General features: G+C 53.8%; 5 protein-coding genes across 5 annotated transcripts; 1 reads left to right on the top strand and 4 right to left on the bottom strand.

The window, feature by feature from the left end:
- Positions 1-435: 435 nt before the first annotated feature.
- CGGC5_v007254 (Satratoxin biosynthesis SC1 cluster protein 4) lies at positions 436-2,124 on the bottom strand (the record flags this gene model as incomplete). Its single annotated transcript, XM_066151829.1, has 9 exons — positions 436-606; positions 663-769; positions 820-887; positions 945-1,327; positions 1,387-1,454; positions 1,517-1,553; positions 1,607-1,788; positions 1,848-1,983; positions 2,035-2,124. The coding sequence occupies 9 exons, from the start codon at positions 2,122-2,124 to the stop codon at positions 436-438; spliced, it is 1,242 nt and encodes a 413-aa protein (XP_066008811.1).
- A 1,910-nt stretch (positions 2,125-4,034) lies between these two features.
- On the bottom strand, positions 4,035-5,158 carry AKR7A3 (Aflatoxin B1 aldehyde reductase member 3; the record flags this gene model as incomplete). The annotated part of the gene is made up of 4 exons (XM_032035802.1): positions 4,035-4,343; positions 4,396-4,456; positions 4,505-5,064; positions 5,114-5,158. The coding sequence occupies 4 exons, from the start codon at positions 5,156-5,158 to the stop codon at positions 4,035-4,037; spliced, it is 975 nt and encodes a 324-aa protein (XP_031885246.1).
- Positions 5,159-5,993: 835 nt separating this feature from the next.
- Positions 5,994-13,472, bottom strand: FUB1-1 (Reducing polyketide synthase FUB1; the record flags this gene model as incomplete). Its single annotated transcript, XM_032035801.1, has 6 exons — positions 5,994-6,860; positions 6,913-11,873; positions 11,927-12,514; positions 12,570-12,756; positions 12,818-13,231; positions 13,287-13,472. 6 exons carry the CDS (start codon positions 13,470-13,472, stop codon positions 5,994-5,996), a joined length of 7,203 nt encoding a protein of 2,400 aa, XP_031885247.1.
- A 1,633-nt stretch (positions 13,473-15,105) lies between these two features.
- CGGC5_v007251 (Trichothecene 3-O-acetyltransferase TRI101) lies at positions 15,106-16,606 on the bottom strand (the record flags this gene model as incomplete). Its single annotated transcript, XM_032035800.1, has 2 exons — positions 15,106-16,142; positions 16,222-16,606. The coding sequence occupies 2 exons, from the start codon at positions 16,604-16,606 to the stop codon at positions 15,106-15,108; spliced, it is 1,422 nt and encodes a 473-aa protein (XP_031885248.1).
- Positions 16,607-17,297: 691 nt separating this feature from the next.
- On the top strand, positions 17,298-18,966 carry CGGC5_v007250 (Multifunctional cytochrome P450 monooxygenase; the record flags this gene model as incomplete). Its single annotated transcript, XM_032035799.1, has 2 exons — positions 17,298-17,800; positions 17,883-18,966. The coding sequence occupies 2 exons, from the start codon at positions 17,298-17,300 to the stop codon at positions 18,964-18,966; spliced, it is 1,587 nt and encodes a 528-aa protein (XP_031885249.1).
- Positions 18,967-21,472: the final 2,506 nt, after the last annotated feature.

The raw sequence follows: 21,472 nt of genomic DNA, 5'->3' as shown, positions 1-21,472 counted from the left end.
GAGGAATCGGGTTGAGTCACTGAACATGGCGCACAGCGATCAATTGGGTTCGATGCATGCATGCTTCGATACCCGATGTCTGACGCAGCACTGCCCTGTGACTCGAACATCCTTGCCGCAACAGAACTAGATAGCCATTGTTCGACGAGATTTTCCAATTCGTATGCTTGATTGGACAATTGCAATTTAAATGCCGTTCCGGAAAACTGGTTTGTCCAATTCTTCGATGACGAAAACTGCTGTTGTTCACACAGCCGCTGTGCTGGTCTCCCCCCGCTAGACCCCGAGGGTAAGGCACTCACGCTACGCAGCCAGGATACAAGCGACCAACACACCATTCACGGGGCACTGTCAATTTTCACAGATACAATCCATGGCACAGCAACCAACAGTCTTCACACCACAAGCACCAGGATGTGCTCTCTCATGTATTCGCTACATAGGTAGATGAGTCCGTGACCTCCACCACACTCTTACTGCGAGACCCGAGGCGAGCGACTTGCTACCGAAGGAGCTATTGTCGTGTCGGTCGCCATCGTCGTCGTCGTGTCGCCGAACGACTTGTTCGGTTTGTCGTGGTACACTTGAGATACTGACACCGTGCGGCTGCTTGACATTGATGAGCCCATTGCCGATGCCACGGCGTTCGACAGGTGAACAACCTTGGAGGGAAGCGTTTTGAGGAGCTGGCGCACGTTGGGCAAGCAGGCGACGACGACGCCGACGCCGAGTTCCACGTAGGCCCAAAGTACGACTGCTACGGAATCGGCTAATGTATGTTAGCAAACAGTCATATGGTGTGAATAGATGTGTCCATACCGGTCGTGTTCAGTGAGGTGGCGAAAGCAGTCAACGTCTTGATACGCAGGATGCTGACGATGGTGAGGCTGGTCGGGTGTTAGTTGTGATGTACCCATCGACGCCATTACATTCTCAAAACTTACAAGATACCGACAAGAAACATGGCCATCACTCCGAGTTTCTTCTTCCTGTCCATCTGAAGCTTGTAGAGCTGGGTGATGGGCAGGATAAGCATCACCACGTCCAGGGTGATGTTCAAGGCAACGTGACTGAGTCCGACGCGGTTCAGGTCCAGACACTTCCCCTCATGCTCTCCATCCCATCCATTCCAGAAGAAATTGATAGGCTGGCATTCGCAAAAGCAGAGGATGATGAAGGATAGACCGACGAGCAAGTTGAGCCCCTGCATCAGCCAGAGGATCTTGCGGAAGCGATTGTCCGGGAAGATCTTCAGGAACAAGAACAGAATCGAGGCTTTGATGGAGGCGAGACCGATGTAGTAGAAGAACTCGAAGACATAGAGGAGCTGCTTCGGGGTTAGCACCCATCAAAACTTTTCACCCATGAATGCCTGATTTGACGGACCTTTAAGAAGTACGTGATGTCGTAGTCGTGAAGCGTCCAGATATCTCTGCCAAGCCCAGCACGAACGACTAAATTGAGGTTAGCCAAGTTTCGTGAGCATATATATGTACACGGCTGTTTGGATACTCACAAAAGAAAAGTTCGATGTAGTAAGCGATGACCATGCCCTAATGAGTGTCAGTACCTGTACCTTCGAAACAGAACCAGTAGGTAGTCTTACAAAAGCAATCATGATGACAGTATCATCAGCTCCCCACACTGAAAGCTTCATGGCCTTGGAAGCAAGCCGCATAACCATGAAGGCGACAGTAACGACAGTCACGGCGCCACTGATCCAGTAAATCGTAGGCCTCTCATCGGTAAGGGGGAAATGGCATTGCGACCAAGTGGCATTCGTGGAGACTGCATGTTATGTTAGATGGACCGATTTACCGCGCTGTTCGTGATGTTGATGTACTCACTCAGGATCTCTTTGATGCTACATGTCTGCTGGATGCATGGTCCCACGGCTGCATTGAACTTTGGATCGACGCAGAGGCACGCTGCGTCGGTGGCAGGACACGTTGACTGCGTGAGCGCCTTGATCATGCAGCTGACCTAGTAGATACATGTCAGCGACTACAAGTGCCATGGAGACTGCTTGCATACTGCACAACTCGGGACACCATCCAGGTCGATGGCCGCCGAGGCCATGCCCAAGAATCCCAGAAACGCCAGAGCGAGAGTAAGGAACCGCATCTTGGCTGTTGGTGGTGATCAATATCGAAAGATGCGTTCGTGGACCCGGATCTCGAATTCGTGCCGTCCTGTGGTGTTCTCAGGGTCTCATCCCACCGGGCGGTAGTCGAGATAGTCAGGCACAGAACAAGGACATGCCCAGGAATGGTGAGAATAATAAAGGACGACGGGACAAGAAAGAGGGGTGCGCAAATGACGATGCCGACGCCACATTCTTCTCAGTGATCGAACTACCGATCAGTGATAGAATCGCAGGGACCACGAGCCAGCGAGAGCTCCTTGCGCCGGCTTTACGTGGCTTGAAATTCCCTTGTCTCTAGACCTTTGGTTCGAGCTCGGCTACTAGTCGATCTGGAGATTCTGCTCTAACTACCTCTCGCCATCTAGATCGGGGAAGGTGTTGGAAGTCCGGTGCGGGTCCCGGAAGCCGCGAGGGACCGGTGTTGGCAGACCAAGCTGTGGAGTTGAAGAGACGCAAGGTCTCATTGGAAGAAACCCCAGAATTCAGGGGAACTACCCAGGGCTGGAACGAGCAGTTATCGACGGCTACAGACTCCCGTGGTGTCTGGCGGGCGGCTGCTAGCTGCTACGGGATGTGGCTTGGCAGCGCTAGGCTGTACACTGAAATGCTCTGAAGATCTTCATAGCCACAGTTCGGTGATGCTACAGCACGAGTACCCGAGTCTTTCGCATCTTGGTCTGTTTTGGTAAACTCTTCGTGTTTTTTGTGACGCGGGTGACCGTTGCCGGTTGCTCGAGTGGACCGCCACAGTCTCCAGACACGCGAAATCCAAGACATGGAGGCACCGCATTCGGTCCCAAAGGCCTGGACCATGTGAAAGCTCTTTACGAAAGCAGACATCAAAGGTATGTATGACGATGTTCCAATGATCTTCTAGAAACCGACAATCGATGTTTGCGAATTCAGATCTGAAATACATTCGATTTGATACATCAGAAATGGTTTCTGCGCTCCGTTCATCACAACATTCATGCTGCTAACGGAGACACCCGGCCTTTGATGGACCACAGGCAACACCATGTTATACCCGTCGCTGCCCAAGACATCCGGGCCACTCCTTGAGACTAGCGAGCCACTAAAGGAACCAGCCGCCATGCTAAAACATGTCGAGATTTTGCAGAAACTATCGTATCATCACAGAGCGAGCTGCCAAAGGATTTCAAATGTTTGCATGGTTACCTAGTAGAGACGCGAAAACAAAACTTGTCATCTCTAAGACTTCGTTATATCGTGCCGGATGTTGCAAGACCTTCTGATTGAGCATCACAATAACACAGTGATGTTGCAATCCTCCACACGTTTCTCATTTTTCATGTTCAAAAGATGAAGGCAAGATTGATCTATCTAAACAAGTCTCTAGTCTGTGCACCCGGCAGTTCGTTGTCAAACAAGAGCAATCTCACTGCAAGGGGCATTCGCAGTACCGTGCCCCTTTTCGCGCACTTGTAGACGATAGCACTAGCAAATTTCTTGACGCCACTCACCAACCAATACACAAAGACGTTGACCGGCCCGGAACCGTTGGGCTGGGAACGCTGCATCGTTCTGCTATGAATGGGTGTTCCGGCGGATCCCCCAAAGCTTAGTTGGTCCCCAGAATCAGGGCCACAGCTGCAACAAAACGAGATTCAAAGGGCTGGAATCGTTTCAATGAAATAATCTTGGCCATATCTAGCAAGGTCTGATCAGCATCAAGTGAGTATTGCTTTCACTGAATAGTGCAGCTGAAGTATAAGTCGACCAGGATTTACAGAATGGTTGTCCAACTGGCATGTGCCTGATCACAGTTGAGATTACAGAAAAAAAATCAAGATGATGCAAGATTGAACGAGATGACTCCAGATTCCATTGTCGCACGAATTTCTCATGAGACCACTATTAAATTGATCTAGAGGTGATAAGGAGGCTCTGCGCCTTCCACCTTGGAATAGACAGCAGTAATGGCAGCTGCAAGATCCTCGGGAAGAGGACCAGCCTCAAGTGCGTCAAGTGTTGAGTGGAGTTGCTCTATCTTGGAAACGCCAAAGATTATCGCATCGCCATGTGCCACATCCAAGTTGCTGTGGAACGCCGTCCATCTCATAGCGGCTGCGTGTCCGCTGATACCGTGCTTCTCTGCAAGCTTGAGGATCGTAGACACCGCAAGACGAACCGGAGGTTTGCGGTACATATAGGTGTAGACCTTGCCAATAAAGTTCTGTTCTAGTGTTAGGGTAGGTGAGACTTTCATGGCATGGACTGGAACTTACATCACTCTTCCATCGGCCTGATGAAGCCTTGTGTCCTGAGAAAAGGCCGCCAGCTGCGGGACTGATAGGATGTCAGACTGAGTTCCTCACAAAATAGTCAATGACATACCTGTACGCATAGAATGCCATGTTGTGCTTGCGCAACAGGGGAAACAGCTCCTTCTCGCCTCCCCTCACAATAGCATTGTAGTGCCCCTCGTACACACTGGGCTTAGTGTACCCGTTCTGCTCGCAGATATCCAGAACCTTCTGCACCTCAGCCGCAGAGTAATTCGACAGGCCGTAGTTCTTGAACTTCCCTTGCTTCAGAGCAGCGTCCATTGCTTTTACCGTATCCTCGAAGGGAGTCTGGCGATCTGGAAAATGCAGGAACATCGTCTCGACGGTGGATGTTTGGAGATCGCTCAACGACTTGCCGATGCTGACTTCAAGGTTTGCAGGCTGGTGATCACCTGGGTCTGCGCTGTGGACTTTGGTGTGGATGGTGAATTGAGAGGCGGCGTTGGCCCGACCAAGGCGTGACTCGGAAGCGCCCTGGACGCTTGGGGAGTAGTCACGAGCTGTGTCCAGGTTGTTGTATCCGCGGGCGTGGAACGCATCCAAAAGAGCTTGGACATCGTGCTCGCTGTCAAAGTGAGAGGACCCAGGGTCGACAACGGAATCGCCGACCTGTTATGATTTCAGCAACGTTTACTTGGTGTCCTGTTAGGATTCTCACGCTGTGTGTTCCGAGAATGATCTTGAGGGGCGTTTGGGAGGCCATGACGGGTAGTAGTAGGTGTTGAGAAAAGGAAGGCGTTGACAGATTTCAAGTTGTGACGAAAAACTCACATTCAAAGAGGTGAGACAGGCGGTATTGGGTCTTTATATGTGCAATTTCTACATGACAACGTGGTATCGTACTTTCTCTGACCCAATTTTCAATATATCGGGTCGATCACCGCTTGTTGCTACGCGATGGCCAGGGGAACAACCGCAAGCTCCGCAACATCATCCCCTGGTTTGCACTGTGTTTTGTCTGCACAGCGGCCAATCGAAACAGGCGCGGTACGGTCGGTATTTGGGTCAATGGCGCCCTGTCATGACTCTGCATCCACTGTTGTCCAGGGTCACCCTACCTGTGAGGGGTTTATCAAACTCACGCTTATTGCAACACGTCAAACTGAATCCACACTGTGGAGCACGGGAATGACACCAATCCGACGGAAAGACTAGCCTCTTAAAGCGATCAACTACGTACATGTATCAAGGATTGAGAATGCAACGGGATAAGAGCAAAGTATATCATATTTGAGATAAACGCAGCAAAAGAGAGCCGTCGGCGAAGAGGGCCGCAGAAGCACGCAAGCTGAGATATGAACATCACCATGAGAAAACCTCCTTCATCTGGAGGGTAAGCGGAGAGACCGCGAACGAGCATACCATTTAAGACAATTGAAAGAGCTGAGGAAAGCTCGAGGACTTTTACACTACGTATGGTGCCTGTCGGCTTACGAGTAAATGTGACATGAATAATCTATCAACAGCTAATTCTGATCTTTCTATCATTCCCATTCTGTTTCCCTCCTCATGGTATCTAAAACAACTAAACAAACACTTTACTCCGCCTTCGCGCTCGGGCGGAATCTCGACGTAGCAGCGGCTTTTCCGGCAAGTTGCTTGATGCGCTGGCCGCTGGTGATCTCGAAGACCGAGATATCGGCACCAATCTCCTTGGTCATCCACACGCGAAGCTCGACAGCCACAAGCGAGTCGACACCGTAGGCGTTCAGGGGCCTGGAGGGGTCCAGGTCGGCCAACTCGTAGCTGAGAATCTTGGACAGCTGCGCCAGCAATGCGTCCAGGACGATCTGCTCGGCGTCCTCCAGTGTCTCGGCCGCCGCGATGAGGTCGCCGACTGAGCGCTTGGAAGAGCCCTGCTTTCCAGGAAGCGAGCCACCGTTTCCGGCGCCCTGAAGAACCAGGTGGTTGTACATGGGCTCGGTCTGCCAGGTAGGCTGTTCGGCGCCCTCGTCTGCGGAGTACTTGGGGAGCCAGAGTCTGGGGACGACCTGGGCCTCCTTGACCTTCTCCTCGGCGCTCTGCGAGTTGGGGCGGCAGTAGTAGTCGAGCGCGTTGATGAGCTCCCCGACGGACATGGACGCCCAACCGATGGAGAGCAGGTAGGTCCTCAAATGGGGTCTGGCAGCGACCATGCCGGCATCGGTCAAGACGGGCGCGTCGAGGGCCGCGACGTTGTGGCCCTGAGCGGAGAGGAACTTGGCGAAGGCATCCTGGAACGAGTTGCCAGCACTGTAGTTGGCCTGGCCCTGGTTGCCGGTGACGCTGGTCAGGGATGACAGCATGACGAAGAAGTCGAGCGCAGAAGCGCCGGAAAGCACCTCCCACAGGTTCTTGGTTCCGGTGACCTTGACATTGACGGCAGTGTTCCACTGGTCGAGGGTCATCTCACCGAAAGCATTGTCCTACAAAGATGTTAGTTGGATCCTCGGCAAGTGATGGTTCGTAAAGACTTACGTTGAGGACCGTAGAAGCTTGGATACATCCACGGACTGGAGGCAAGGAGGCAAGAGCAGAAGAAATCGCGTTCTCCAGAGCCTTCTTGTCAGTGATGTCGCAGTGAGGAGTGACAATCTTAACGCCGTTGCCTTGCAGCTCGTTGACGAGACCCTTGGAGGCCTCATCACTGGGTCCCTTCCTTGACGTGACGATCAGGTTGCGCGCGCCCTGGCTGACCATCCAGCGGATAATCTCCAGTCCAAGACCACCGAAGCCACCAGAAACGACGTAGGTAGCATCTGAGGCGAACTCGGCACGGGGCTTGGAGGGCGCAACCACAGGGATGAGATCCTCGGGGTGGTTCTCAATGAGGATCTTGCCGATGTGCTTGCCCGACTGCATGAAGCGCATGGCATCCTGGATCTTCGAGACAGGGAACTTGGTGATGGGCGTCTCAATCTTGAGCTCGCGGCCAATGACACTCTCCATGGCGCGTGCGAAGAGATCGTCAAGGCGGTCGGCGTCCGTCTGGCGCATGTAGTTGAGCTCGAGAGACTCGAATCTCACACCGCGGGCAAAGCTGCCCATGGAAATGCGAGATCGGGACTCAATGTCTGCCAGACCAATCTCGGCGAAGCTTCCGAAGGGTGCGACGAGTTCCCAAGTGGCGCGAAGGGTGTCGCCGGAAAGACTGTTGATGACGATGTCGACGCCACGGCCACCAGTCATTCTCTTGATACCGTCCTTGAAGGTGAGGTCACGGCTGGAGAAGATGTGGTCGCGGGGCAGTCCGTAGGTCTTCTCGAGGAAGTCACGCTTCTCGATGCTACCGACGGTCGCGAAGATCTCGACACCCTCGCGCTGGGCCAGCTGGATAGCAGCCTGGCCGACACCACCAGCGGCAGCGTGGATCAACAAGCTGGGCTTCTTGCCGCGACGGAGACGCTTCTCGAGGTCACCGATGTCGTAGAGACAGGCGTACGCCGTGGTGTACACGATGGGGATGACCGCGGCCTCGGCGAACGACTGGTTGTCAGGGACCTTAGCGAGGGTGCCCTCAGCGCCTCTGCCGTAGGTAGAGAAGGCACCGTTGAAAGTGAAGCCGAAGACGCGGTCACCGGGCTTGAAGCGGGTGACTCCAGCACCGACTCTGGTGACAATACCAGCGGCTTCGAGACCGACAGGAGTCTCCTGAATCTTACCGAGCATGACGGCCAAGTCCTTGAAGTTGACGGCGGTAGCCATAACCTGGAACTCAACCTCGAGATCCTCCAGGCGAGTGGAGTACAGATGGTCGTCTGTGAAGCGCAGCGAGCTAAGGAGACCGACGGTCTGGATCTGAAGGCGCAGAGGGCGGCTGGGGTCGGCTCCAAAGGCGACTTCGGTGGTGTCGTCGCTGGAAGTCTGCTTGATGTGCTTGGTGATCGCGGAGGCCTCGACAAGACGAGGAACAGTGATCAAACCGTTGGTGACCTTGTACGCGGTCTCGATGGGGCCCTCGGTGCTGGACAGGCGTGCGTCGACATCGGCGATCCTGTCTGCAACAGTGTCGTCGGCTTCCTTGGGGTCAAAGGTGAGCGTGACAAACTCAAGCTCAGGCTTCTCCAGACGAATGCTGGCAGCAAAACCGTTGATGAGGGCGGACTCGGGAGACAGCTCCTTGTTGACCCAAAGCAGGCGCTTGCCGGTGGTCATGTTCTTGACAGCTGAAAGAACGGTGGCATCGGCAGAGGCGAGCAGAGGTGCCTCCAGTTCCGCGAGAACAATGTAGGTGCTCTCCGTAATCTCTCCCTCAAGAGCGAGATCAGCCACCGCAGCGGTCTTGACCGTGGCGCCCTTGGCCTTCAGAGAAGAAGCCAGCTTCTCGGCAACGGCGCTCTGGACGCTGGAAGAGAGATCGCCAACGACGAAGTAGCTGCCAGAAGCCGACGTGCCACTGGTGCTCTTGGAAGTACTCAACACCAAGATCGACGAATCTTGGTCGGCAAGCGCAGCATCGATGCTGACAAGTCCGGACTCGCTGAAGTACTCGCCCCAGGTGCTGGCCTCGTCCGAGCTCTCGGCCGCAGTCAAGATGAACTTACCGCCAGCCTTGAGGAGACCCAGACATCTGCTGAGGAAACCGTCGATGTCGTCGTTGGGAATGAGGCCGACGGGCACGAGAACAGCATCATAAGATGCCGACTCGAAGCCTTGGGAAGCAGGCTCATCCTTGATGTCAAGAACCTTGAACTGGACAGAGTCCTCCGCGATGTTCCTCTGTGCTTCTTCCAGAGAGGAAGAAGAATCGGCGGTGAACTCGTACTGAGCAAAGCGCTGGCCCAATGTAGATGCAGCGGCGTTGGTGAAGGTGGCAGTGTTGCTGACATCAAGGATCTTCATCGCGGGGTTCTTGTGAGCAAGGGCACTCAGGTACTTCTGGAAACCCTCAGGTCCGGCGAAGGCCTTCTCAGTCGCCTCGGCGTTGAGGAAGTCGGGGTCGATCTTGTAGTCAAAGTTCCACGCCCTGTGTCTGGGGTCCTCCTCGGAGGTTGCGTCTTCATCGCCATCAACCTCAGTGACAATGCATCCGGACACCTTGATCATAGGCTCCTTGGAGGCAGGGTCGACAGCAGTGCAGGACATGAGATGCTTCTTGCGACCGTGAGAGTCAGAGTCCGCAAAGACAACGTAGCCATCCTCCTTGTGTTCAGCAGTGGAGACCCAAAGCTCCTCCATGAAGGAGAGGACGATGGCGTTCTTCTGCTTCCTGGAGGGGTTGGAAACGAGAGGCACCAAGCATGCCTGAAGAGCACCGTCCAGAGTGGTGGGGTGGATCAAGTGCGGCTGCAGGTAGTTGTGAGGCATCATCGTCTTCAGAAGAGCGGTGGTGGGCTTGACCCTGGCCAGGGTGACGCCGGCGTCGTGGTCGACAACAGCGGACTCGACGGTCTGGAAAGTAGGACCGAAAGTCAAGCCGACACTCTCCCAAGCGCCGTAGATCTTGTCAGAAGTGACCTGGCTCTTGCAGTTCTGCTGAGCCTGGTCAATCCTGGCCTCGCAGTGGGCCTTGAATGCCTTCTCCTCAAGGCCGCCGTCGACGGCCGTGGCACCCTCATCGTACTCGACGAGAACCTGACCGCAGCAGTGCTCACGCCACTCGTCATCCTCCTGGGCGGTAAGGACTTGGAACTCGCGCCAAGCAGCAGCCTTTGCCTCCAAGGCAGCCTGCTTCACAGGGCGGAGGTACAAGTGCGACTCAATGCCCAGAGCGCCCTCGGGAACCTGCAGGGCGGAGTGGAAAGAGACTTCACGGAAGCGAATTCCCTTGATCGCCTTGCCGGGGTTCGAGCGCTCCGCGAGCTGCTTGCAGCCCTCAATGGCCATGACGAGCATACCGGCAGCAGGGTAGAGCACGGATCCGGAGATGGTGTGGTGCTCAACCCATGGGTTCTCCGAGAGCTTGATCCAGTTCTTCCAGATGGCGTCGTGCTTGCCGTCCCAGTCGTTGACAGGAGCTCCGAGAAGCTCGTGGCGAGGGTAAGGGCGGAAGCGGAAGTTTCTGCTCAGACGGCACTCGTTCCAGTACTCGCGAGTGTGGTTGAAGGGGTAGCGAGGCAAATCAATCATCATCAGCGGCTTGGCTCCGGGGACGTGGTTGACCTTCAGAAGGTCGACCTGGATGCCACGAGTGAACAAGGATCCGACTCCGGCCATGGCCATCTCCACATCGGACTCGCCACGCTTGAGAAGGTGGTGGTACTTCACATCACCGTTGACTCTGACGTCCTGGACAATGTTGCGCAGAGGACCCTGCAGGGCGGCGTGGGGGCCGACTTCGACGAGGTCGGTGATGAGAGGTGACTGGTTGCCATCGGCGTTGGGCTCGGACAAGGCTTGGAGCATTGCCGTCACCGACTCGTTGAATCGCACTGGGGAGGTGAGGTTCTTGGTCCAGTAGCCGGCGTCGCGCAGCTTGGAGGGTTGAATCTGCGTTCCGTACGCGGACGAGAAGAACTGCACTCCGCTGGATTCGGAACCAGGCTGGATCTTTCCAATGCACTCGGTGTACTCCTGGGCAATGGGGTCCATGAATCTCGAGTGGTACGCCATCTCCACCTTCAGCTTACGGGCAAAGACCTTCTCCGCGCTGAGCATGTCGACAAGGGCCTCGATCTGCGCAACGTCTCCGCTGACAGTGTGGCTGGTCTTGCTGTTCATGCAAGCAACGGTGAGCTTGCCGACAGACTCGAAACCGGTCTTGTTGACGCGGTCAATGGCATCCTGCGTCTTCTCGAGACACAGTCCGACCGCTGCCATGGTGCCCTTCGGCTGCTCCGGTGAGTTGGCCAGCTTGGCGGAGAGCTTACCACGCCAGTAGGCAATACGCCAAGCACTCTCCTGAGAGATTGCGCCAGAAGAGTAGGCGGCCGCGATTTCACCGGAAGAGTGGCCGACAACGGCACGGAAGTTGACGCCCCAATCGTTGAGGAGGTCGACCAGAGCGACCTGGAGAGCGGTGCAGAGAGTCTGCGAGAACTCGGCGGCGTTGACACGAGAATCATCGGCAGTCTTCTCGAGCTCCTCAATCGCGGACCACTCGCATCCCAGCGTCTTCAGATACGCGTCAGCGCGCTCGATGCTTGCCCGGTAGACGTCGTAGTGCATCAGCTGCTTGCCCATGCGAGCCCACTGGGCGCCCTGGCCAGTGAACACAAACGCGACGCCGGGGTCAGCGACAACGCGCGTGGCTTGTTGACCTTCAGCCAGCGCATTCTCCAATTGCACTGACGAGCTGGCGACGACCGCGGTGCGCCAGTTGAATGTCGACCTCTTGGCTGCCAGGGTGTAGCTGAGGTTGTACAGGGACTCGGTCATGTTGGGCAGGTAGGTCTTGTAGGAGTCGGCAAGACGGGCAATACCATCCTGGTCGTGACTGCTGAAGACAAACAGCTGAGGAGAGAAGAGAGAGCCGTTGATCACAGGAGGCGCCTTGATAACTGCGATCGCGTGTTAGCATATGCTTCAGCAAGTGCAATCTAGAAAGACTTACGGGATGTGCCTGGCAGTTGGGGCGCCTCGATGGTCCTGTGAGGCGCCTCGAGGCCGCTCTCTCTCAGGAAGGTGAGCGCATCTTCCAAGACGACGTGGGCGTTGGTGCCGGAAACACCGAACGAGTTGATGGAGACTCGGCGGACGCCAGTCTTGGTCTTGGGCCACAGCATGGCCTTGGTCGGGAAGTTAAGATGCCACTCGGCTGGAATCTTGGGGTTTACTTCCTCGAACCATGCGTTCGCAGGAATGATACCCTTCTCCACGCACAGAACGCCCTTGATAAAAGACGCAATACCGGAGTTACCCTCAGTGTGTCCGATGTTACTCTTGAGAGCACCAATGTGAAGAGGCTCCTCGGCTGACCGGAACTGAGAGAACATCTCACTGATAGCACCAGCCTCCGTCGGGTCACCGACGTTGGTGCCGGTTCCGTGGGCCTCGAAGAAGCGCGTGTCTGCGGGGTCAAGCTTGGCTTGGGCATACGTCAAGCGCATAAGCTCAGCCTGAGCCTCCTTCGCGGGGGCGGTAAGACCGGGCGAGTGACCGTCGTGGTTGCATCCAGAATTGCGGATAACAGCACGAATAGCTGGTGAGAATGTCAGCGGCGAGGTCAGGTCGATTATGCGGGAAGGAAAACTCACTGTCTCCATCACGAATCGCATCAGACATCCTTTTCAGGACGACAGCAGCGATACCTTCACCTCTTCCGTAGCCGTTTGCCCTCTTGTCGAAACTGTATGAGGCACCGGCCGGGTCCAAAACACCAAGACCGTTCAGTTCCAGACCCATTTCAGGGGAAAGCAGCACGTTGGTGCCGCAGGCAATGGCCTATTGAGCAGTCTTGTCAGCACAAAGTACCAGAGCAAGCTAGGAGAATTCTGGATCTTACAATATTACAGTCTCGTGACTTCAGGCCAATGACAGCCTGGTGAAGAGCCACCATACTACTGGAGCAGGCGGTGTCAACACTAAGAGCAGGTCCTCTGAGATCGTAGAACCATGAACAACGTCCAGCCAGCGTACTGGCGATTGTGCCACATGCCGTGTAAGTCATAGGGGTATCTGTGTCCTTGATCATAAGATCACGGTAGTCCCACATGAAAGCTCCCGCGTAGACACCAGTTGGTGAGCCAGCCATGTCGCGCATGGTGTAGCCAGCGTTTTCCATGGCTGTGTAGACACACTCGAGGAGCATGCGCTGCTGGGGATCTAAGCTCGCCGCCTCTGCGGGCGTCATTGCGAAGAAGGGGGCATCAAACGCCTTCACGTTGGCCTGCATGAAGTGTCCCAACTTTCCGCCAATCTATGACAACGTCAGCCAAACTCATCCAGGTATCGAGGGTGGCATGGTGACTTACAACTCCATCTCTGTGGTTGTCGGGATGCCAGAAGGCTTCCGCGTTGTATCGATCTGCTGGCACGGGGGCTTGCGCGGATCTTCCAGCAACAAGAAAATCAAAGAACTTTTCAACGCTGTCTCCATCGCAAGGCAGCTTGGCATCCAAGCCAATAACAGCAATAGGTTCGGGAAGAGGCTCAGCCATTTTGAGGGTAGGGTATGTGAGATGGGAATAAGGTCGGAGTGTTGATCACTAGTATGGCTTGCCAGCAAAATCAAGCGTGAAGAACAGGAATGACGAGAACTTTGACTTGAGAGTTCTGAAGATCTGCGGATGGTTCGATATATACATCGGGATCTCGTTTCCGTTAAGTGGCTGGTTGATGTTTATTTTTCCCGCCAGCTTTCACTCATCGGCGTTACGAGCTTCATACACAGAGACCGGGTTTGCCCCGATCACGGCCACAGGCAAGGATAGATTAGTGAACACCCTGAAGGACCCCTAATTCCAGGAAACCTAAATTCTCTGGGTCAAAGATGCAGCACGGAAGCGAGGCCGCCGTTGAACGCGCCATGGGCAGTCTCCGGTGAAGGAGGTGATAGTATGTGAGTTGTCTTACACCGCCGCAATGGTTCAAACTAGTACTTAGCCCCTACCAAGCAGCGTACGAGTAAGTCCTGTGGATTCGATGTTGATGTTGATGAGGCCAGGACCCAAGCTGTCCTTGGCAGTCGTTGTTTTGCACCCACCCGTAAGGCAATATCTCGGCAGGTACATGCCTCATTCAGAAAAGAATCTGATAACCCACGTTTCAAGCAGAGTTCTGTTGTCAAATCACCAGTCTCCACGCAGTGTGATAACGAATTCTTCACCGTCTTTAGTTACATGATTCAGTTCGGTGCGTCTTCACGAACACGCGGAAGGTGGGCAACACGGAATAACCTCGTACGCCTCGATGCCAAATCCACTGAAGTCGAAATGTTGGATGTTCCATCGCCCCGTAATTGCCGAGGCCGGGAATGCTGCAGAAATGATATTGGACGTAGCAATGGCCACGTTACGAAACGATCGCATCGTCTCGTCTGGGCGCCAAGGCGGCACGGAGGCGTGGGGGAGGGTCGGCGGGTCAACGGGGGGTGTCGCCGGGGCACCGGGGCCCCGGGGCCGAGACGCGGTACGGGGCACAAAAACCTGCGCAACGTACAATACAAGCATTAGGGGTCTCTCCGTGCTGCCGGACACACCCGGACCTGGTCCCAAAGCCCCCATGTTCGTATGAGGGCATGACTCGATAATGCAGCAGCAAGGCCTACACTCCACCCCCAGCCAGTATCTACCGGTAGAAACTTGGAAATTAATCTAAATCGCCATTTATTTCCACATAGCTCATAAGAGGATAAACTTAGCGCACGAAGCTTCCGTTTAATGCATGACTCGATAATGGAAAATGGGATCAACATCAGTCTAACTCGCAACGGTGTAGAGGCGTAGCTTATACGGTGGGGGCGTCTACGGGGCATCCGTGATCGACACGTACTACTATGAAGACGTTGACCACGTTACTGGGAACTCCAGGGTTGTGTAGATGAAGCATCAAGCTGGCAGTTAACTGCCGCAATCTGTACCTTCCCAAGCATAAAGTCTAAAAAGGGAAATAAACGGTAGTTGAAGCGTTCGTGTCGAAGATGTGCATCTTCAGGGTTCACCGCAACATTGAGAGCGACTAGCGCGCTTATCGCGCCGCTCGTGCCGAACCTCATAACACTTAACGCAGCACCACTATAGTTGTTGATTCTGTACAAACACGAACTCAATCTTGCATGCTGATATTCGCACTCTAATCAATCCCGCGGTACTCAAAGTACTCCGTCCATTCCGGGCTTTCCATCAACTTGGCAACCAACTCTTTCTCCATGGTAATCGCGAACATGAATCCCTCATCGGCACTTGCAGTTCCTCCAACTGGCGGGTAGATGAGAACTACACCTGCAGTCTTGTGACCTCCCCACAGGTGACGATGCGTGATAGGCTTGGCAAACCCAAAGTCAAAGCCGCTGACATCCGCAGGGCGATGGTCAGTCACGAACATGCTCATCGGCGGGTGAGCATCAACGCGCAGGCTAATTGTTCGCTTGTCCTTGATTGGTGCGATGAAGCCAATCAAGCGTTCCAAGTGCTCCTCGTTGCAACTCTCTGTCAACGCGCGGATGTAGCCCGCAAGCTTCGATAAAGGAGCGCCTTCGACGACATCGGCAACTGTCAGGGGCGGAACTGGAGCAGTGTCCGAGAACGCTCCCGCAACCACGTTGCGCATCATACGCTCTGGGACAGGAGGATTGCTAAGTCGGGGTCGCATGTTCACAGCTTCTCCCCACCAGAGGGGTGTGGAAGAGTCCGGCTTATGGAGCGGAGCGCGAACCTTCGTGAGCATACGCCAGACGTATGCACACGTGGCGTCGTAGGTTGAGATCCAATGCGACGCAGGATCGGTTGGCATCGCAAGCTTCTTCAGTGCTTCAGCCTTGCTCTTAGGCAAATGGAACAGCACCGCTTGTTGCTCCTTATGATCGGGGTGCATTTGTGGAATAGCGGGTCCGTCCACGAGGCTCTCCGCCGGTAGATCCTTGGTGAAGCGCGATGCGTCGATGCATGCGGGATCCCACGGCGGGAAGTCTGTTGAGTTGAAGACCGCGAAGCAGTTCTCGGCAAGCTGGCGTGTGAAGTTGGCCCAACCCATCACATCGCAGGAGTAGTGGTGGTTGTGCATGCTGAAGATCAGACCGCCGTCCATAATGTTGATCTGATACGCTGCGACTACTGGGCTGCAGTCTGGGTCGGCTTCTGGCCTTTCTCCCCACGTCAACTCAGGAATGCCTAAACAGAGGAGTGTTAGTAAGATTCAACAGATAATCTGGGTCATCCGGGGACGACAATAGTGAGACTGGAGACTTACTCCACAGATTGACATCTCCAAGACTGTTTCCAGAAAAGTAGGACGCCTCGATAGAGTCCAATGATGGATGATTGCCATTAGGATCCAAACGATGAACAACGAACTGTACTGCTGACTCCTTCCTTTTCACAAAGGAGTAGCCACCCTGGGGGTCTCGTTCAATGGTGGCGCACATGTATCTCGCTTGGCTGAGGGTCCTTTGCAGGCCAGCCTTGAGAATTTCGACAGCGTCATTCTTCTTCGCGTCGTCCAAGCGAAAGAAGAGTGCGTAATGATTGTACGCGGCTTGAGGCGTAGGATCAAGAACAGAGAGCTTGAATCTCTCCTCCTCAGGATCCTGTTCCCAACCCAAGGGACGGAGTTGAAAGACTTCCCGCGAAGACATGATTACGTGTTGAACAATAATGCAATCGTAGTTGAAAAGACGTCAGAGATGGCTGAGCTCGATGATATGAGACGAACCACAACGAGGTGCATCAGACGATTTGTGTTTATCCGACATGGCCCATCAACATCAGTCCATTCGATCGGAAACCAAACAGCGGTCTACAAGTATCCGTCCTAAGCGTCTCAAACTCAAGGGTCCGATTCACTGGATCTTGGAGAGTCAGTTCAGGTAGCATCGGAATAGATTGCGCGTGGGCCAGGGCTGCCACCTGCCCCACGAAGTGAAAGCTCCGCTCATGGTGGGTACGTGTCACTGCCTCCTGTTCTCCATGTTGTCGTAGCATAATTGCAATATCGTTCGGTGAATTTTCTGTCACGCTGTACCCTTGCTTTTATGGGTGTAAAGGAATACGTGGTGATTGCAGTCGAGAGAGAATGCTTCGAGGGAGAGCGGCATATCAGCCCACGAGAGTCTCCGTCACCCCCACGGACGTGGCCGATTACAAACTACTACCTGCCCTAGGGCTCAACGGGACTTGTGTTATAAGAGGCCGGATAAACGGGGTGTAAACAAAACGGAACCCACAGTCCCGTCTGTCTGGTGGCATTCACTCTGTCGCCTTTTCTCTTATTTTCGAAACCCATCATCTATCTGATTCTCGTGGAAGAAGCGAGACACAGACGACAAGATGTTGGCGGCCATTTCACTGGGGATCTTAGGTGTCCTCTGTTACCTCTATCTTCGGGGGAAAGGCAGTTCCAATCTCCCGCCCGGGCCTAAGCCGCTTCCCATCGTCGGCAATCTCAGAGACTTACCCCCGAGTGGGACGCCCGAGTACCAGCATTGGCTGAAATTCAAAGACATCTATGGACCCATTAGTTCCATTGACATTCTCGGCCAGAAGATCATCATCCTCCACGACCGTCAGGCGACACATGACCTGTTGGTGAAGTCCTCAACCAAAACATCAGGACGCCCTTTCATGCGTTTTGCGGATATCTGCGGCTTCGCATCGCTTCTGAACCTCCAACAGTATGATGGGACATTTCGTCGGCACCGCAAGTTGGTGCACCAGCAGTTCGGTACCAAAGCCGTAGCAGCCCGGTATCGAGACAACATTGAACCAGAGTCACACCGCTTCCTTCTTCGTGTGCTGGATGACCCTGCCAACCTGGTTTCGCACATCAAGACGTAAGTCTACTCAGCCACCAAGGCTTCATCCATTGGATGGATGCAGCTGACTTGTCAACTTGCCGCTGATTCATTCTCATAGTGAGGCCAGTGCCATCATTCTGCGAATCACTTATGGCTATTCCATCTCGCCTGGTAAAAGTGATCCCTTGGTGCATCTGATTGAGCGCACCATGGATGTTTTTGCGCTCGCAACCGTTCTTCTGGGTTGGGCAGTGGACATCTTCCCCTTTCTCCAGCATCTCCCAGAAGGTGTTCCGGGAACTTCGTTCAAGAAGCAGGGCCGAGAATGGGGCAAGCTCCTGGAAACGACGAAGGATGTCCCTTATGGTTTCGTTCAGAAGAGAATGGCCAGTGGAACTCACGAACGGTCGTTTGTTTCGTCACTTCTTGAGCAAGAAAGCACTGCCACTGGCGAGGCCAAGAACGAGCACTGGGAGGATGACATCAAGAAGACAGCCTTGGTCATGTACGGTGGTGGTGCCGATACCACTGCGTCGGCCATTCACAGCTTCATTCTAGCTATGATCCTTTTCCCCGATGTTCAGAAGAAGGCACAAGCGGAGATCGAGAGCGTTGTCGGAAAAGACCGCCTACCTCAGTTTGGAGACCGAGAGCGCTTACCGTATGTCAATGGCGTGGTGAAGGAATCCTTCCGTTGGCTGCACGTTGCGCCCTTGGGCGTAGCTCACCGGACTGACGAAGACATTACCTACGGAGGGTACCACATTCCCATGGGTGCATATCTGCTGCCGTCTATCTGGTGGTTCTTGCACGACCCTGCAACGTATGCGGAGCCGGATTCCTTTGACCCTGCTAGGTATCTGGCTCCTCGCAATGAGCCGGATCCCACAGACGAAACCTTTGGATACGGCCGCAGAATTTGCCCTGGTCGGTTTTTGGCAGACGAGAGTCTCTTCATCACCGTTGCACGTCTTTTGGCGACGTTTGACATCAAGAAGGCTGTTGATGAGTCGGGCCACGAGATTACGCCGAAGATCCAGACTACGAGTGGCCTGATTTGTCGCCCGGTCGACTTCCCGTACAGCATCAAGCCGAGAAGCGATAGGTCCGTCGATCTCATCAGATGCGTTGAAGGGAAGCATGCATGGGGTGATGAGGATGCCGAGCTTGTTCAAGAGGACTTGGCGAGGCACGGCTGTTGAGAGACAGATGTCTTCTCCTCGGGAAACACAGAGCAATGTGTAGTCAGGCTAGAGTATGAGAACAAATGTACTGATACAAAGACACTAGAACTGCATTTGCCACAGGTTTACCAGGCTGTGCCATTGGCACCGGCCTTTTATCATTCAATGTGGCGGGCTGGTGACCTCGGTATTAGTGTCTCCAAAAGGCAACAAAATGCCGAGACTCAGTTCACTTTCTATCTGTTGAAACCAGCCACATTCAATTTTCAAAGGATTCCGCTAACTATGAAAAATTATGTTTATGCTTCGATAGACGCCTACTAAGCATCGTGATGCTGTTTATCATATACAGCTTCAGATAGCTAGCCTTACGAGTTGTGATGTGACATACAAAGAATTCGGTATTCTGCGCCAAGATTGATCACTGAGCAGAACCAAGGTAGAAATAAACTTTCCACCCGGGAGGTGGGAGGGTAAACAGTATCCGAGGCACTCGTAACGAGTTGCAACCATGAAAGAGTCATGGGTCACCTAAGCGAGGTGGGAATGCGTGCAGGGTCCACTCAGTCGGGTCAACCGAGAATCACGGAAGAATACAGAGGTCCGAAGTCCTTTGACAGGAGGCAGCAATGAGACAACAAGAAGATGAGAGCCAAGAGCGCGGCTTTTTCTTTCGAATTCGGGCGGACACTCCGCTACCCTAAACCGATGCGACCCGCTGTGCGTTCATCTCAAGTTTCAACATGTCACAACCATGCTAGGTAGAATACTTGGAAGAAGAAAACAAGGACTAATGCAAGGCCGTTGAGATGTAAACTCTAAATCAGCTGACGGTGAATTGATCGCGATCTACCAAAGATCTTGCAATCGTTCGTCTTGGAAAGTCATGCACTGGCAACATCGAGAAAAACATGCGGACAGTCCGGCGTTTAGTGGATTGATGTTTCAATCAATCAAATTGCCTTCTAAGCTACGAGTCCCTTTTCTTGGATCGCGATGCGTAAATGGGAGTCTCGGAAGAACCCCACAGGGAATATGGCTGGGCTGATAAGATAGAAAGAGGCTCCATCACCTCTTGGTACTTGGCGTTTCTATTCACTCAAGCTGTGGATGTTGTTGTGCTCGTCTAGCTGCCCCACGCCTTGTGGGCTATCGAGCTGTCATCCTTGCATTGCGGGTTGTAACACTATGCCGGGCCGGCGGTAGAATCTACAGCCCCTGGGCGTGATCCGTTGATCCTTGTAAGTGCATAGATTATGGTGCGTGAAATAAGGCGCAGCGGCCTTGAGACGAACACGAAATCTGGGCTGGTCTATTTCATGGATGAACGTGGAAAGACTGGGGCGCTAGGCTGATGTTGGGGTTGACAACTGACAGCTGCATGTATTCAGCGGTGATTAAGGAAAATTCGGAGACCAAAGGAGAAGTTCTCCTTGGGCAGCTGATATGCGGACGGGGGCTGGTTTCGGCGGGCGTATTCCAATACCGGACGGATCCTTTGGCGGGGTAGGGCTACGGGGCTGACGGGGATCGTCGGGACCGGGGTGGCTGCGAGGGCGTGGGATGGTGGGACCCTCGTACAACGGCCTGACTCGCCTTGGGTCGTTTTTCTGCCCTGTACTAACCAACTCCTGCCGATCACAGCATTAGACGACGAACTGTACCAGACTTGTACATACATACGGTAAAGAATCACGAAAAATCAACCGATTGACCCGAATAATAACGACGAGAACGAAGTTGACCCAGAATGACTGTACACAGTACACAAGACACGACACATCACAGTTTCAGCATGAGCTGATTGACCCAGGCACGCCCCGGCTAGTTGTGGCTCAACATCTCTTTGAAAGCTGGTGGACTCTATAGACGAGAACCATCGCAAACAGGCCACGTATCTAGTGGGACGGCGGGCGGTGGATACGGGGTCTGAGTTGCCTCCGGCTTCGAGTATTCCATGCGGCTGAGGGCCTCATTGTAATGATCGGCGAGTGTTATGCCAAGTTGCTCATTGAAAGGCTCAATGTGGATTACCATGCTGCCGGAGAGATGAACAAGGTACAGCTCAGTGCACATTTTCATACCATGCAAGTAAGTGAGTGAGCGGGCCAAACCGGTTTCATTAGAGATTCAACCGACATAATCTTATTGGGCCGAGGAAGACCCGAGACTCATCTTCTTCTTCACTGTGGTTGATCTTGTAAACTTTTGTGATCTCGCAGGCTGGCTGTGCAATGAGTCTTCGAGTGCTACATCATTGATTACCAAACATCATTGTGACATCGACGTAGGTAGGTGATGTTAGCTTACGCCACTTGCTACCAAGGTTCCAAGTAGGTTATGTTACTTCACCGAGGTTGCATCCCGAAGACGCAACACTCGTTCAGCCCGACCCAAAGACTACATGAGATGCAGTGTTGTAGTCAAACTTAAGTTGTTCTCCTAGGTTCAGCCTCGCAGTAATGGCCTGACCATGAAGTTACAGCGGAGATCTCATCGTTGCGGATGACTGCAAGGAATTGTA

This window comes from Colletotrichum fructicola (genome assembly GCF_000319635.2).
Source record: "Colletotrichum fructicola Nara gc5 chromosome Unknown KSG_Nara_v1_contig04, whole genome shotgun sequence".
NCBI lineage: Eukaryota > Fungi > Ascomycota > Sordariomycetes > Glomerellales > Glomerellaceae > Colletotrichum > Colletotrichum fructicola.
This window is presented reverse-complemented; position numbering and strand designations above follow the sequence as displayed.